Source organism: Cololabis saira, chromosome 12 (genome assembly GCF_033807715.1).
Source record: "Cololabis saira isolate AMF1-May2022 chromosome 12, fColSai1.1, whole genome shotgun sequence".
NCBI classification, from domain to species: domain Eukaryota; kingdom Metazoa; phylum Chordata; class Actinopteri; order Beloniformes; family Belonidae; genus Cololabis; species Cololabis saira.
Genome location: NC_084598.1, coordinates 23,203,285 through 23,219,593, shown reverse-complemented (window position 1 = coordinate 23,219,593; position 16,309 = coordinate 23,203,285). Strand labels below are relative to the sequence as shown.

The 16,309-nt window shown below is 38.3% G+C and overlaps 1 protein-coding gene across 1 annotated transcript in view; it reads left to right on the top strand.

The window, feature by feature from the left end:
• Window positions 1-6,895: 6,895 nt before the first annotated feature.
• Window positions 6,896-16,309, top strand: part of cacna2d3a (calcium channel, voltage-dependent, alpha 2/delta subunit 3a) — a 185,340-nt gene continuing 175,926 nt past the window's right edge. Inside the window, exons 1-3 of the mRNA XM_061736038.1 lie at window positions 6,896-7,095; window positions 7,255-7,383; window positions 8,178-8,259. Coding sequence (XP_061592022.1) covers window positions 7,070-7,095; window positions 7,255-7,383; window positions 8,178-8,259 — 237 coding nt within the window. The 5' untranslated portion in view covers window positions 6,896-7,069. The remainder of the gene's footprint in view (window positions 7,096-7,254; window positions 7,384-8,177; window positions 8,260-16,309) is intronic.

The window sequence follows — 16,309 nt, the reverse complement described above, 5'->3', positions numbered from 1 at the left end:
TAGCCTAACAAAGAATTATTTATTGTGCAGTAATGGGATAACTTCAACAGATAATTTTATGAAATGAAAACAACAAATATTAATTTATATGTGTTGAATGTAACACGGCCCCAAAACAAAAAAAGTAAACTTTGCTGTTTTTTTATTTGCATTTTCCATAGTGTCACAATAATTTAAAAATGAATGATATGTTACAGATAAAGCTCATGACACTAATCTTTGTTTTGCATCCAGGAATGGAAAGATAGCCAATATCTCAATCCATAATAAGTTGTCATATTACTTATTATTTGTAGCCTCCATCAGTGCTTTGGCAATCTCTCTAGATCTCCAACAACACAGAGGACATAGCTGTCCAATGTATCTCGCCTTTATACGGTCTGTGGATTGAGACTTCCACCTACTCTTGAGAGGAGTATAACAATTTTACCTAGTGGCTACAAAAATAAGACAGCATTTTTTTTTATGAGCTCAATTTGTTCATAAAAAAAGGTCTGTTAAAAAAAGTAAAAAGACTCTTTGAAGGCATCAAAGTGGTGTAGTGGCCAGCACCAGCACAGCTGGAGAGTTTCTTGTTCAAATCCTCTGTGGAGTTTGTGTCTTTTTCCTGTGCCTATGTGGGTTGTTTCCCTTTGACTTCCCTCCACATTCTAAAGCCATGCATGTTGGGTAGATTCGTGAATCTATATTGACTGTTTGTGTGTGCATATTTGTTGGTATCTGCATTGACTGTGTTTGACTGCCAGGTGCAGTTAACGGCATCTTTGGCACATTGTGACAGAGGGAATGGAACATAAGATATCACAGTGCTGTGCAGATGGGAAGGAAGACATGGTTTTTCTCACTTTCAGATACAACTCAATTTTCACATCAATGTACCTGTTGTTTGACCATATCCTCTCATAATACATTCTGCTTGACACCATGTAAATAAACTCAGTTTTATATTCTCTTTCTGCTTCTAAAGGTGACTTTTCAGTGTATATGAATCCCCTGTTAATCCGGACTTAAGTCTCCTATGTTACTGAGATGAATGACATCATACATGATTATTTTTGTTGAAAAATGCAATGTCACTCTTACATCCTGCCCTTTTCAAAGCATCATTATCTGATGTCCCTTGTTTACGTTACAATACTGTATATAAGCTTGGAGAATGATTTACTTAGAGTCATTTATGACACATAAGGACACATAAAAATAAAATTAGGACACATAAAAATGGTTAGACACTATAAAAAATGTGAATAAACGGCACAATGATTTTTAAATGCACATTGACCTCTGTTTCTTTGCACAAAATATAAAACCAAGATATTAACCTTTTTGGGAGGTCCCTATTATTGCATTTAGTAGTATACATTAATTTCTTCATTTCTAGTCTGCACTCAATTCCAAAGTTTGAGATAGCCACTTTGTGATGTTGCCATGCCTTCTCACAAAACTGAAAATGCATTCTGACATTCAAGACACCAAGAAATTAAATGTTTCAGTTCAGGAGCAGACTGACTGACTCTACCGTGAATGAGCGGTGACAGCTGGAGAGATAGCAAGTAACCCAGAAATATGAAAACTGGAGAAGGAAGAGTCAGCAACCCAATCTTCCTCTTCTTCAGGGAAGAACTTAATAGCTTACGTAATAGCTTTAGAACCAACTCTGTCCTGGGGATCAAGGATGCACCCAAGAGAACTACACTCAGAAGGGCCTCGGGGGCTACCGAGAAGGCTTTAAGGTGGTCATGGGTAACAAGGGATAACCAAAGACTATACCACTAGACAAACCCTTGATGTTGTCACCCATCAGTTTCCAGAAGAATCGTTGTGAAGCCTCTTTTTTCTTGTATATCAAATAGGCAGAATGAACGAAGACAGTTGGAACACATCCACCTTCTTTAATCGCAGTTAGCCATTTTAGCTTTGCTGACTTAGCTTATGCTGACATCTGACATTGGTCAATATTACTTTACATTTAACCTTATCAAATTGGTGCAAACATAATCATTTCAAGAGCCCCAACAGAAACGACAACTGGACTTGACGTACTGCTCACTCTTTATTGGGCTGCTGCTATCAGCACTGATATACTGTGGGGGACCTGCAGACCTTCACTTGAAAATGCCAGATGATCTGCAGAGACCAGTGAATATTTGCAACTGGACTTCACTTTTCAAAAGTTGATCAAATTAGAAATGACCACTGTCCTCCGAGTTATAGTAAAATCTATTGTTTTACATAATTTTACTTTATGTGATCCAATAAATAAATAATCCCCCCACCATAGTCATAAAGACCAAAATAAGTTTTTGAATGAGTTTGTGAATATATTTCTACTGCAAAGTTGGACATTTTTAGATGGGAGTCAGTGAATATTGACTGCCTTTTGGAGCTACACCCCAGTGGTCAGTCGAAGAACTGCACTTGTTTTACTTCCTGGATGGATTCAAGCTGAAAGTAGAAAGTTGGTGCTTGAAGATAACCCGTCTAATTCTATGCTGGTTTAACTTGATCACTGGGAGCTGATCAAACCCAGTCAGGTTACCTTGCCGATGGATTGATTCAGAATTGTTTTAAACCCTGATTGATCAGAGGTTTGCACACTTTCCCTTTATGCACTAAAACTGCTTTAGATTTCTTGAATTGCTTAATGAAATTATCCACCATAGAAGGAGCAAAGCAAATCCTTTTAAATCGTTTTTTTTTTTCAACCAAACAGAAATCTAACAATACTTGAAAGAGTTGTCTTTCAAGAGTACGTCTATTTTTTTTTTTTTTTTAAACCAAATCATTTTTAAAGCCATCTCCGGACATCACCTGCTTGAAACATTGTTATTATTTTTTATCCCTCTATAACATACAGTAGAGTACAGTACAGTCTCAGTACTGACCCTCTTGGAGTGTGTCACATGGGTGAAATTTAAATATAAATTTATATTAACACATAATATGAAGTTGACAAGAAAAAACAAACAAAATATCTTGAGTTCATATTGTGTATGAAGATAAAACAGTCAAAATAAAATGGACCTAATCTCAAACTTTGCACAAACATGAAAAAAGTGCAACAACTGAGAAGTAGTTGCAAAAAGAATACAGCTTATCCACTAACCACTTCAGTCACTTAATCAAGCTTTAAATATAAAGCTGACATAACAATCTAAACTTTTCAGCAACATCCACTTTGAACAGATTCCGCTGGTGTTTTCCTGTAAAATACATGCAATAAAAAAGTGCAACAACTGAGAAGTAGTTCTAAAAAAGAAGAACTATTTAGCTATACTTTTGGGCCCACATTTGGTCCACCAATTGAGAATCACTGTTTTAAAGTGTACCGTATTGCATGATAGACTACTGCAGTGGATTTTAATACTGAAATAAAATGAGGGGCATAGATTTGGAGGAACACAAACAAAGTGATTGCATTTCATATAATGTATTTGTTTTAACCTTCACAGAATCTTTATTCAGATGGATTACGATGTGCAGAGGTGAAATAGCCATTCCAGTGGGCTCAGTGGGATTCCTGCAACACTAACACTCTACAGGAACTCCCAACCGGAGCCATAAACCACGTGGATTAAAAATTCCTATTCATGAAATAAATAGAATTTGAATAATTGAATAAATTAAAAAAAAAAAAAACATACATCTGAAATGTTGTTTGTTCTTCTTTCTTTATGACAAATTAAGAAAAGCATAATGTGTCGTAAATGCTGTACGTTTAAAGTGTTGACTTTACCTTTCTGTGGGAACTGGTTGTTTACTTTGTCATTTTTCTTGGGTGCTGACAAGATGTGCCATAAACGTTTAATAGTCTGAGCATCTAAGGAATAGTTTTTGTGACTTTGAAATTAGTGAGCTGTTGCTCATACAGAAATGTACAATATAGAATGATGATAAAACCATGGGGCAGCACAGTGGCTTGGTGGTTAGCACTGTTGCCTCGCAGCGAGAAGGTTCCTGGTTCGACTCGCTGACCTGGCGGGGTCTTTCTGTGTGGTGTTTGCATGTTCTCCCCGTGCTTGCGTGGGTTCCCTCCAGGTACTCCGGCTTCCTCCCACAGTCCAAAAACATGCATGCTAGGTTAATTGATTATTCTAAATTGTCTGTAGGTGTGAGTGTGAGTATGTCTGGTTGTTTGTATATGTGGCCCTGTGATGGACTGGTGACCTGTCCAGGGTGAACTCCTGCCTCTCACCTGTGAAGAGCTGGGAGAGGCTCCAGCAGACCCCCGTGACCCTGCAAAGGATAAAGCAGGTATAGAAAATTGATGGATGGATGGATAAAATCATGCACATTTGCCAATAAGATGTAATCACTGAAACATGCATAACATTGGCGTTTTAGCATAGAGATCTTGAAAACTGAAGTATCACACCAAAGACTAAGACAGATGCCAAAGTTATTGCTTATTACTATTATTGTTAGTTTTTATTTATTTATTCATTAGCCACCAGTGCTCTTTATTAAATAGATGGGAAACAAGGGAGAGGGAGAGCAAAGGGGATGTCTCACATTGAAAATTCACAGGTCCAGACTGGAACCTAGGTGAGCTGCCACAAAGACTTACGCCTCTGTATATGGGACGCCCACTTTTAGTTGAAATTGAATTACATTTTGCGAATGCTATTTCTCATCTCATGTATTTAACAGATCATTTTACATTTTCTTCATAAAATGTTTTCTATTATTGCAAGATCTGCAAGGACTTGTCAGTTTGTCCATTAAGAGAAAACAAACGTAAACCATGGGGGTGGATATGAGCCCTGTGGACTAGTGACTTGTCCACAGGGTCAGCTCTTGCTGGCCAGCTATTTCTCAGTGATGTTTGCCGTATATTTACCGAAGGTGAGTCTTTGGGGGCTGTGCAGTCTACAGAGCTAGCCCTCCTTAGGGATATATAGTTTATACAAAGTTTATACGCCTCAAGCGCTGTGCCAGAATCTCTCCTTTTTGAGAAATGCGATCCATCACAGAGGGTCTGTCGCCTGGGAGATGTCATCCTTTCCCACATCCCATATGCCCCACATGCTGCCGGTGCCACATCACTGCTGCAAAGTGCATTTGGCACCGCTTTTCATACAGCAGAACTGACTTATCATCTGGTCCTCCCCTCCTTCCACCACAAGGCTGAACAGTCTGCTCCTCCAGGTCTTTTGCCTGCACTTTAGCAGTTAGTTCCTGCTTCAGTGAACTGGCCATACAGTACATGACTTGATCTGACCTGAAAGCTCAAGCACAGCCATTATTGCTGTATTAAAGCCTGTGAGTGGAGGAGAAAAGGGAGAATGATTCAGGCAAGTCGCGAGCAATTCAACAACAATACCTGCACCCTCAGCAGCCTATCATCAGATTCTACGGAAGAGTAATAGGGCCATGCAGGAGAAAAAATGAGAGGGGAAGATTTTTTTTATTGTGCACTTCGAGGAAAAAGTCGAAATGTTGAGATTAATGTTGAAATACAATTTCGAGAAAAAAGTCAAAATTTCGTGAATAAAGTCGAAATTTCGCCTTTTTTCCCAACATTTCAACTTTATTCACGAAATTTCGCCTTTTTTCTCAAAATTGTACTTCAACATTATTCTTGACATTTCAACTTTTTTCTCAACATTTCATTTTTTTTCTCGAAATTGTACTTCAACATTAATCTCGACATTTCGACTTTTTTTTTTTCGAAATTTCGACTTTTTTCCTAAAATTGCTACTTTTTTCTCGACATTTCGAATTTTTTCTCGAAGTGCATAATGAAAAAAAAATCTTCCTCCTCTAAAATATTATTTTTATTTTATTACTCTTCCGTAGGATTCTACGACGGAGTATTAGGGCCAAACAAAAAAACAAAAAAAGGAAAAAAGGAAATTACGAGAATAAAGTCATTATGTAATGAGAATAAAGTCGTAAAATTATGAGAATAAAGTCATAATATTACCAGAATAAAGTCGTAATATTACGAGAATAAAGTTGTAATATATTATAAATATAACTTCACAAGATGCTCAATATTCTTCATTTTAACACAGGGAGAAGACTGCTCTTCCTGTTAGAGTTCTCATAAATTACCACTTTATTTTCATAATATTATGACTTTATTCTCATAAATTACCACTTTATTCATTTTACGACTTTATTCTCGTAATGTCACAACTTTATTCTCGGAATTTTACGACTTTATTCTCGGAATTTTACGACTTTATTCTCGGAATTTTACGACTTTATTCTCGTAATATTACAACTTTATTCTCGTAATATTACGACTTTATTCTCATAATATTACGACTTTATTCTATTACGACTTTATTCTCACAACATTACGACTTTATTCTCGTAATTTTACGACTTTATTCTCATTATATTATGACTTTATTCTCGTAATATTACGACTTTATTCTATTACGACTTTATTCTCACAACATTACGACTTTATTCTCGTAATTTTACGACTTTATTCTCGTAATATTACGACTTTATTCTCATAATATTACGACTTTATTCTATTACGACTTTATTCTCGCAACATTACGACTTTATTCTCGTAATTTTACGACTTTATTCTCATATTATGACTTTATTCTCGTAATTTCCAATTTTTTTTTTGTCTTAGTTTGGCCCTAATACTCCGTCGTAGGATTCTGAGGGAAACAAGGAAGGGAAAAGTGCGAGGCGAGCACATGCGAGAGAGAGAAAGTGCGGGGAAGGGGGTGGGGAGGAGGGTTAAGGCTGATTTATGGTTCCGCGTTACACCAACGCAGGGATTACGGCGTAGGGTACGCGGCCCTACGGCGTAGGCTCTGCGTCGATTTAACGCAGAGCCATAATTCAGTATCCAGTCGCATCAGTCCAGTGGAGGAGGCGTTGCTCTTGTGCGTTGCATCGTTTGATGATCTCCCCGGCTTCCCTAAAAAACCTCCCTTCGGGTGCTCAGTGGGTGAGGTTGGTCAATCAGAGCGACTCAGCAGACTCTCTCTGCCGGACTTTGCGTCAGGAGGCAGATCTCTTTGGATAACTCTCACAGCGGAGGAGAGACGGAGGAGTCATCCGCGTCCCGACCCGATGACAAACTGAGCACATTGGCATGAAAGATTTAGTCAGTCAGCACAGGTGACTGTTGATTTCACCGATTTATTTTTATTTATTCACCCCCCCTTCCCCACACACTCACATTTTTAATTCACTGGAAGGGAAAAGTCCACGGTGGGCAGCATAAACCCAAATCTGTGCGCGCAGGAGGGGGTGATTTTTTTTTTTTTTTTTGCCCAGGATGCAGGTGGATCGGAGCAGTGTGGTTTCCAGTGCTGGGCTTACGTGGCTCATCTTACTTTTGTCAACTCTAAGCAGCACCGGGGCGTCCGGGCAGGGAGGCGCCCACCAGAGCATCCCTCCGTCCGTGTAAGTATCCGGACAGGTGACTCCTTCTCCGACAAAAACGTGTCGCGTTTGAGATTATTTATACAAAAATGGATTTAAAATAACCCCCATGTTAAAGAAAGCTAATAAAAGCAACGAAGTATTATCATACCACATGCCTTTTCCACATGTTTCATATTAACATATTAAATGCATCTGCTCTATATCTATGTAAGTAGATATATACATAGATATAGAGCAGATGCAGTTAATAGAGACAGTATAGTGTAAATAAGTATATTTATATAAATATTTATAGGGGCATGTGTGTACAAATGTGTATGTATGTATAGGTATGTGTGTGAGTATAATTACAGTATATAATAATAATAATAATAATAATAATAATAATAATAATAATAATAATAATAATAATAATAATAATAATAATAATAGTGTTATTTAGCAGTGTGAGTACAGTGTGTGAGTATTTATAAATACGGGTTAAATGATTAGTGAATGGGGGTAGGATTAAATAAGTTTACACTTCTTCCTACTCCTTTTTGCACGTGTAAATAAAGATATCAAGTGTTAAAGGATGACATTCTTAAACTTCTCTTGAAGCGTTGTTTTTTACATGTACAAAAATAAAATAAATCAAACCAAAATCAAATCAAAAGAGTATAGCTACAAAAATGTCCTGTATCAAAAATTTAATTTGTGTGCATTACAGTAGCCTATATGGGGGAAAAAGGAGAAAAAACAGGACTTTTAAGTAATTTTCTTTTTTGTACATTTCTTAATGTATGTTCTGTGTGCAATGTGTGCTGCCGCAGGGTGAAGCTTTGGGCCTCAGCTTTTGGTGGGGAGATGAAGTCCATCTCAGCAAAGTACTCTGGCTCGCAGCTGCTGCAGAAGGTAGAACAAACTGCTTCACTTATGCTCCTCAAGCTTAACATTAATCCTTTGGGTACTTTGATATTATTTCACAGGGGATAGTGTTTGAACACTTATTCTTATTTCACAGTCTTGATAACAAAATACAGAGTAGAAAGTTTTGTTTATTTTCAAGCATTTCCTAGATCTTTGAAACAGTCATTTATGAAAAAGAGGTTTGCTTCAGTTTTGTAACCAGCACAACACCAATACATTATAATACAGTTTGATTTATTATTTATTATTATTTTGCAAAGCCAAAATTATGTGACATTACATTTTTACGAGGCAGAATTGCTTTGTGGATGTGAAATAGCAACACATCCAAGAACATGACTGGAGCTGGACAACTGTTTTAGAAGTTCTTCTCTTAAACTTTAGGACTTGTGGGGGTTTTTGTCTCTTGAGAATTTGTAATGGATTCATACTGGAACAGATTTAAAAGCTTATTCACAGCATGTACCATTTTAAACAGATGTCGTTTCTAAGGAGCTCTAGCACTTTCACATACATGCACACAAATTACTGTCAGATAAGAGCACATTTGATTGCTTTCCAACTGAGTGTTTCTCACACTTCCAGCACCCTTACCTTTTTTATGTTATGCCTCTCTGTACTCTATTTCCCATCCTTTCAGGCATTAATGCAAGATTTTAGTGTGATGGAATGCAAATTTCGCTAATGGAGGGTCAGTGAATGAAGTCTGAGTTAAAACTGGCTAATGGATGATCAGTGTGTAAAAGGCCAACACATAGACACAACCTGTATGTGCCATTTACTTGTATATGCCCAGTAAACTAAAAGTGGAATACACCCCCTCCATCACCCTTGCCACACACAGTTCACATGGTCATGAAAAGGCGTTGCACGTTCAGAAACAGAGTGACACACACATACATGAGCCTAAAGCATGCAGTTTTTATCAGCTGCTGATAAGGCAGATGAGTGGCGCTATCTATTTGAAAGGATAAAAACGGTTCCCCCCTTCTCATCTTTTTCTGCCGCCAAATAAGGAGATAACCCTCCCACAGAGTGACGACCTCCTTATGAAATGCAAATGAGGGCCGCAGGGTTAATTGAGCAAAGAAAAGACAGAGGACCACTTTGTCGGTGAAGTGCATTTTTCACACCAAACTGTTACGATGCAAGTATTGGACTATTCACATATTTCCAGGTTGAATAAATGCCCACAAGCATTCACCCATAAAATTTGCCCATATGTCCTGCTGTCCTGCACGCTCTGACTTGTTGTGAGTCCGGTATGCAGGAGTGCTGGGGAGGCATAGCAGCTGACCCGAGGGCCCATATGCTTTTGAATGGAGCAGAGAATAGGCTACTAAGGAAAAGAGGCGAGGAATTGTGTGTATCTATATACATGTGTGTGTGTAGGTCTAGCCCTCGGCAGAGGACAGATGGACTGAGTTTCTTTTTAGTTATCTTTCTGACCCTAGCGTAACTAAACTCTCTTGAAATAGCAAATCCACTGAATGAGTCGTGCCAACACAGCCATTACGTCTTTGATTCTGACTCCACATACACCATCTTCCTCGTCAAAGATGGTGGATGATGAAGGCCACCGACTTTTTGCACCTTTTTCACGTGAAATAAACTCTTAAGAAAATGAAGATAGAATATTTTGGTGGAAGGTGAGGTCAAAAAAAGACTACAAAAATCTTGTTTAAATTATTTTTTTTTAAATGTCCAAAATGTTGCATCTCGTTCTGCTTCACTACAGTCCAAGGTGGACTCCACCAAAGTGAATAAACTACTTCCTTTACTGTATGTTGACTCTGCATTAATCTTATGTGCATTTCAATTGAATAATCTTCAAAAACAATTAAAGTAAGAAGTAGGGGATCCTCTTATCTTACTTTTACTACAAAACAGTATTTTAATCATAAATGATAAGAGAATAAGCATACAATAAACATAATTCAATATGATCTTTTTATTCGGATTACGGTACAATCCTTATCAAATTACACATGAAACTTAAATTCATATCTTTCCAAATAACTCATAGACCTTTTTGATCATTTTACTGATAAAGAAAGTAGGTTTTTCAAGTCCAGTACATCTTTATAGCTGTCTCAAGTATGAAGGGTACATGAATTTGACTGCGATTAATGTTTGGATAAAACAATAAAAAAGAGAATGATATTCTTTTTTTCATACAAATCCACAGAGACGGAGATTAATCATTTCCTTTCAAACCCCCCTTGTCTCTTTTCTCTTCACCTGTTTGAATGTGTGTAGACATGTATTTGTATGAACTCCTGAAGAACAAAACAATCAGCGTTTTGCACAATACTTGTTTATTTAGCTTGACATTATGGAGAGACACTCACACACCCATACAGAGGTAATTATTCTTCTGTTTGAGTCACTTTACACACAAGCACTGATAGTAAGAATTAGCGCTGTGTGTTTTTTTTTTTACCCTCTTCACTGCTATTCTGTCGAAATCTTTAATTTCATGTATCATTGAGCAACCTGTCCAGATGAGCCACCCTGCCTGTGATGGCTGTGTCTGCATGTTCATTGTTGGCTGGATTAGTTTTCCCCTCGGTGATGTTTTGGTTTTTTGGGAATCAAAGTGGGGAGGGATATTTCGCTACGCTGAAATGACTTCAAGCCACTTGGTAATGGGAGAAAAGAGAAATGATCGGTCGGTGTGGCTCTGGCCCTCCATGCATGTCTGCTTTCCTATTTTTAAAAGCATAAGTTGCATCTGAGGGCAACAAATTGACAGCGGGTGCTTGAGGTTGCTCCGTGTGTTAAGTATGCATAGCTACTCAGAGCGTGCTCAATCACACATGCACACGCACTTCTTTCATAAAGACGGGCATATACAGAGCTAAAGAGCAAAGGAGGAAAGGAAGGCGTAATGATGTGTGACAAGACTTTGTTGGAATCGATTTGCTTTTGCGGAGAGGAAAAATGTGTGTGTAGGTGTGTGTGTGTGTGTGTGTGTGTGTGTGTGTGTGTGTGTGTGTGTGTGTGTGTTGAGGGGTGTGTGCAAGCGGAGTCACACATTTTCTTTAACTGCCCTCAAGCTTTGTGTTGCCAGCCACTGAAATACGTGCTGTCAATATTCCCAAAGAAAGAGAAGCAGCGAGTGGAGTGGATCCTCAAAAAGACGTGCTGAATGAAAAACATAGCAGGAGGGAAGCTTCCCAGTGAAGTGAGGAGGCTAAAGGCTTACAGGAAGACAACAAGTGTATGCTGGGCTTAAGAAGCAAGAAAAAAGAAGTGGTTAGACATGCTAAGATTTAGTCTTTTCTTTTTGTGGCTTGAAAGAAATCTGTTACGGACAATAAAAAAGGCTGGTAACTGTATACATAAACATTTATACATACACATAGGGTTGAACAATGCACTCGAATTTCTGTAACACCCTGTGTAAAACTTAATATAAATGTAGATTAAATATTTCTGCAATATACACCATTATTGATTGTTCAGCAGTGCGTACATGTCAGTCATGTACGTTCACATTTCTTGCTTGGTATTATGTATTGAAAATAGATAAATAAATAAACAAACACATAAAGCCGACAGTTTCATTTTTCTCACATGATTTACGCACAACAGTGAATATTTCTATCCACATCAGTCTACGGGACTCTTCTGAAATCAACTTTGTTTATTTATTTGTTTATATTTTTAGACAAAAGGTAATTACTCGTTTGTCTCTTTTGGGCTGACTAAAGATCTATTTTGGTTTTAAATCTGTACTTTAGTCTCCATAACCAGATTTAAAAGCATGACAAATTGCCTCGTTCTGAAATTAAAATGATTATGGATTGTAGCTTTTAATTTAAAACCAATTACATATTTCAAAGACAAGAGTGGAACAATGACTATCTGCCTGTTGGACTGTAACGTGACTTGATGAAATTGTGTGTGGGTTTTTTTTTTGTTGAGAGCTAATTATACACATCACTAAAATTTGATTTGGCATCCACCAGCAGTGATGCTTGAAAGTTTGTGAACCTTAGGGATATTTGAATTTATGTCTATTTATGTCCTAAAAGTTAATCAGAAAGTTTAACAGGGTTGATCAACTTTATAGCAGAACTTTATCCCTGGAAAGGGCTTTAATACCATATTTAAATAGAGACACATTTTTGATCTTGTATTACGGCTGGTTAAGCCCGTCCCACGACAAAGCTCAGATTTAGACATGATAATTTGGCCGTTTAACGTACAATTTAACATGGGAGACCCTGTGCATGAAGTTACAATGACATACCTGTATTTGTGTACAGAAGAGCATCTTTGTTGTTTTACCATGGATATAGACAGATTTCATATACTGTACAATTTTATACAATTTAGTTTACTTTTCCAGATGGTTCTCATTTTAGACCTTGGGCCATGCATAAAACATTTGAGGCTGAAGCCCCTGATGCACAGCTTTAACAATGCAAATGTTTTGATTTATAGGGAGATACAGTTACTCCCCAAGCCTGCAGAGTTATAATCACAACCATCTATCATTCATGGCTAAATCTTTATTGTCAATCAGTGTTATCAAATAATTCCTTTTGAAGGTTGTTTAGATGTCTACACTGACATTTGTGCTCAGTTCATTCACAGACTGGCTGTGTTTTATGTTTTATGTTAGTCTCTGGTTGGCTCTTATGCCCAAGACAAGTTGTTCTGCAGACACTGTTTCCTTCTTGACTTTGAATCCAGGCCTGTTATAAAGGATTGTTTGGTTAGTTATATGAGACAGAATTATTTGCCAAGAAAATAATACCATAATTCATCTGGTTCCTTCATGTTTTGGGCCAAACACATTCTCTGCATGTTTTTTAATGATTTCTGTCTGGATGGTCTTGTTGCTTCTCTTTAAACATTTACAAGATTTAAACTCAGGGGTTTAGATTTCATTTCCCGTGGATAAAGGGTTGTTATGTGAATTTTTACCAACAATGGAAACCTGCGATCGATGTGGCAGATTTGATATTTTATGTAAAGCAGTTCATGTGTTTCACCTCAGGTCCACTGATGCCATAATCTTCATCCCTCGCTTCAAAAATCAGGGAACAGATCTTTGGTTTTGTTGACATTTAGCAGCTGGTATCTCTCTGTGCGCCACACTGCAAGATGAATGATACACACAATATTGTAAAGAGTGGGCAGGAAGTGCTGAGTGGTTAACGCTGGAAAGCTTTGATGATGAGCTCCACCATGGAAGAGTTCTGACCGCCAGTGTGAACTGGCTAAGGTCTGTTCGGTCATGAGCTCAACATTTGGATGCAGAGTGTTGCCAAAGCATTATTAGTTGTGCTGTATCGACACAGAAGTCTCATATTATCTGTGTGCTTTATCTCTCAGTGTAATTTCGATTGTTCCATAAAGGGAAATGTTTGTTTTCCTGGAATCTCCTGAGTTACGCATAATGCATCAGGTTTTCTTCTTCTGCTAGAAATAAGAAATATTTTGCTGGTGTTGACAGGCACTATGTCTGCCCTGTTTAATCAACAGAAATGCCGCCTCATGGCTGCGTGTTGGGAGGAGTAGAGCTGAGGTGAGGTTGATTGTATCCCAGAACCCTAAATATAACCAGTGAAAAGATCATGTTCATAGAGAAAATTCATGAATATGTGATTTCCATGAAAATAAATGAGTTTTTAGGTGCGTAATTAATGCCTGGAAAAATACTTGATAGTAATAATACATTTGGGCTTAATATCAGCTTTTTTTGTGTGCTCTCTGAAGTTCAAATTAAAATTTTATACTATAAAAAAGACAAACTGTGTTGTCAGGCATGTGTCTTGGGTCTGAAACAAGGAGCAGTTGTATTTATTTCACTTACTGCCTTCTAATTGCCTCTCTTGTACTATGGATGGCTGTGGGAGTATTTGTGTTTCCGTGTCAAAGTGGAAAAGGAAGTGGTGCCAATCTGCTGCAAAGGGCGGATGATGGCTGAGGCGTTCCAGTGTAACAGTGTGTCAGAGAGTGGGAGACGGCTGCAGATTAGATTTAGCTTTGGGAAAATTGAATTGCTGTCAGGTTTGGTTCAGCCTGGCTGGCAAGGAGGTAAGGGAAAGAGTTGTGGAGGGGTGCGCACACATTCCCTAACCTCTCCCCCACTCTTCCATCGCATCTCCTGCTTACCTCTTTGTCCCCTGCTATCGAGATTTTGTTGACCAAAGCATTATCTGGCTGAATTTGACTCCTCTGTTGCTCGTGGAAGGAGAGGGGCGAACGATGTGTATTTGTGTCACAGCCAAAAAAAGGAACAGGAAAAAGGGCGACCAATGTCTCATCACAGCGTTAATTACAACTGTAGCAGGCAGGAGTGCAGCCTGTGCTGATATTCTTTTACGTCCTGGCTGGTTCGCTATAACTAACACAGACACTCACTCATACTGTAATTAGTGCTTTGTTGGAGAAAGAGGGAGAGAGAGAGAGAGAGATAGAAAACCCAACATTGTGAGTCAAACAAACTGTCTTCACTTTAGAGAGCTGAGGAGCAGGGAGTGAGGGCCTTTGCTACAGGATTAAATCACAAATTCTGAAAGAGCTCAACTGCTGACATTGAATTTCCAAGCTTAGAAAAATCAAGTGCCTTTTGATGACTTGTTGTGTGGTTTAAACCATTAATTTAGTCACACCTTTTCATGTGCAAGAATTCACTTTCTTTTATTCAGTGCTCAATTTGTGTTTGCTGGAAAGATGATTTTTCTTTACTTTTCCTGAAGTTTTTCATCTATGATACGCATCGTAAATCCACATGGTGCTTGCAAACATTGCAAAACCTTCTGCTTCGTGTTTGTGGGATGATGAATGTTTGCAGTGAAGATAAATATCCACTGTCATCTGTCAGCGGCTGCTCCGCTCTGGCTCTGCCCCTGTTGGCCTGCAGATAAGGAGCATCTCCCTGTGGTTAGTCCAGACATTAATGAACATACACACTTGCACAATGATGCACACCCCCCCCTAAAAATGTATGTAATTATGACAGATTGTTCACCAGACTGTTGATATCGCCTGACATTATGCAACTGTTGAAGGGGCGGGACTTGTGCTATAATGCTAATTTCCATGTGCAGCATTGTGTGAAGGACTGTCTGTGACTTGCTGCTGTCCACATCAATCATCCAGGCTGGATTCTGGATCCACCCTGTGTGCTGTAGGTAAAGATTTCACTTATTCAGAAATTCAGTGAAGAGAGGAAAGAACATCGGGCCCCATTACAATTGCTCCATCAATCACAAATTTCACTTTATGTGTACTAATCCTCTGCATGCCCAGATAATTATAGTTCATTCATCATGCTGGCCCCAAACTTTCTTGTTTTTAATCTTTTTCCTTTACTTTATATGTGCATTATGCTCACTTTTCTGTCAACTTTTCTCCTTGTGAATGTTTTTACCTGTGTATTTTTGCATATTCTTTAATAGTTTTTCTCTCTTCTACCACTTTCATTTCTTCTCCTTTAAAAGTCTCCACAAACCCTCCATCTCTCTGCTTTAATAATGGAAAGGTTGCAGCTATGACGCTAAAGAATACATGGAGTGGGAAGCTGGGACACACCAGTTTTTAGAGCAAGCATTGGCACCCATGCCCTCAAAATAGTTCTGCTGGCTGAGCACAACGACCTTCTCTGGTTGCAACCTTCCACAGCTTCACTATACAGTACTGTTCAAAGGCAGAATGTTAAACATACACATCTATGTAGTATTGTTTTAGTGTTTAAGTGACCCATATCTAATATTTTTCAGTGCTGTGTGGATGTAAAAGTGAGATCTTAATTGTGTTCCTTCACCATGCAGAACTAGATAGGATGAATATGTGAAAAATGGTTATTTGATGCAAACAAAAGCAGGAACATTAAAAATTCATGCTGCTTTTTGCACATATGCATGAATGTATGACGCGGAATAAGGGCCAAAATTAGGACTATTGCGCAGCCGGCGGTGTCTACATCCTCGGGGCTGGAGGCTATATCCAATTTGAAGGCTGCTATTGTTCTGATTACTGATAGGCCCGCACCGGTAACTGGCCGGCGCTGGGA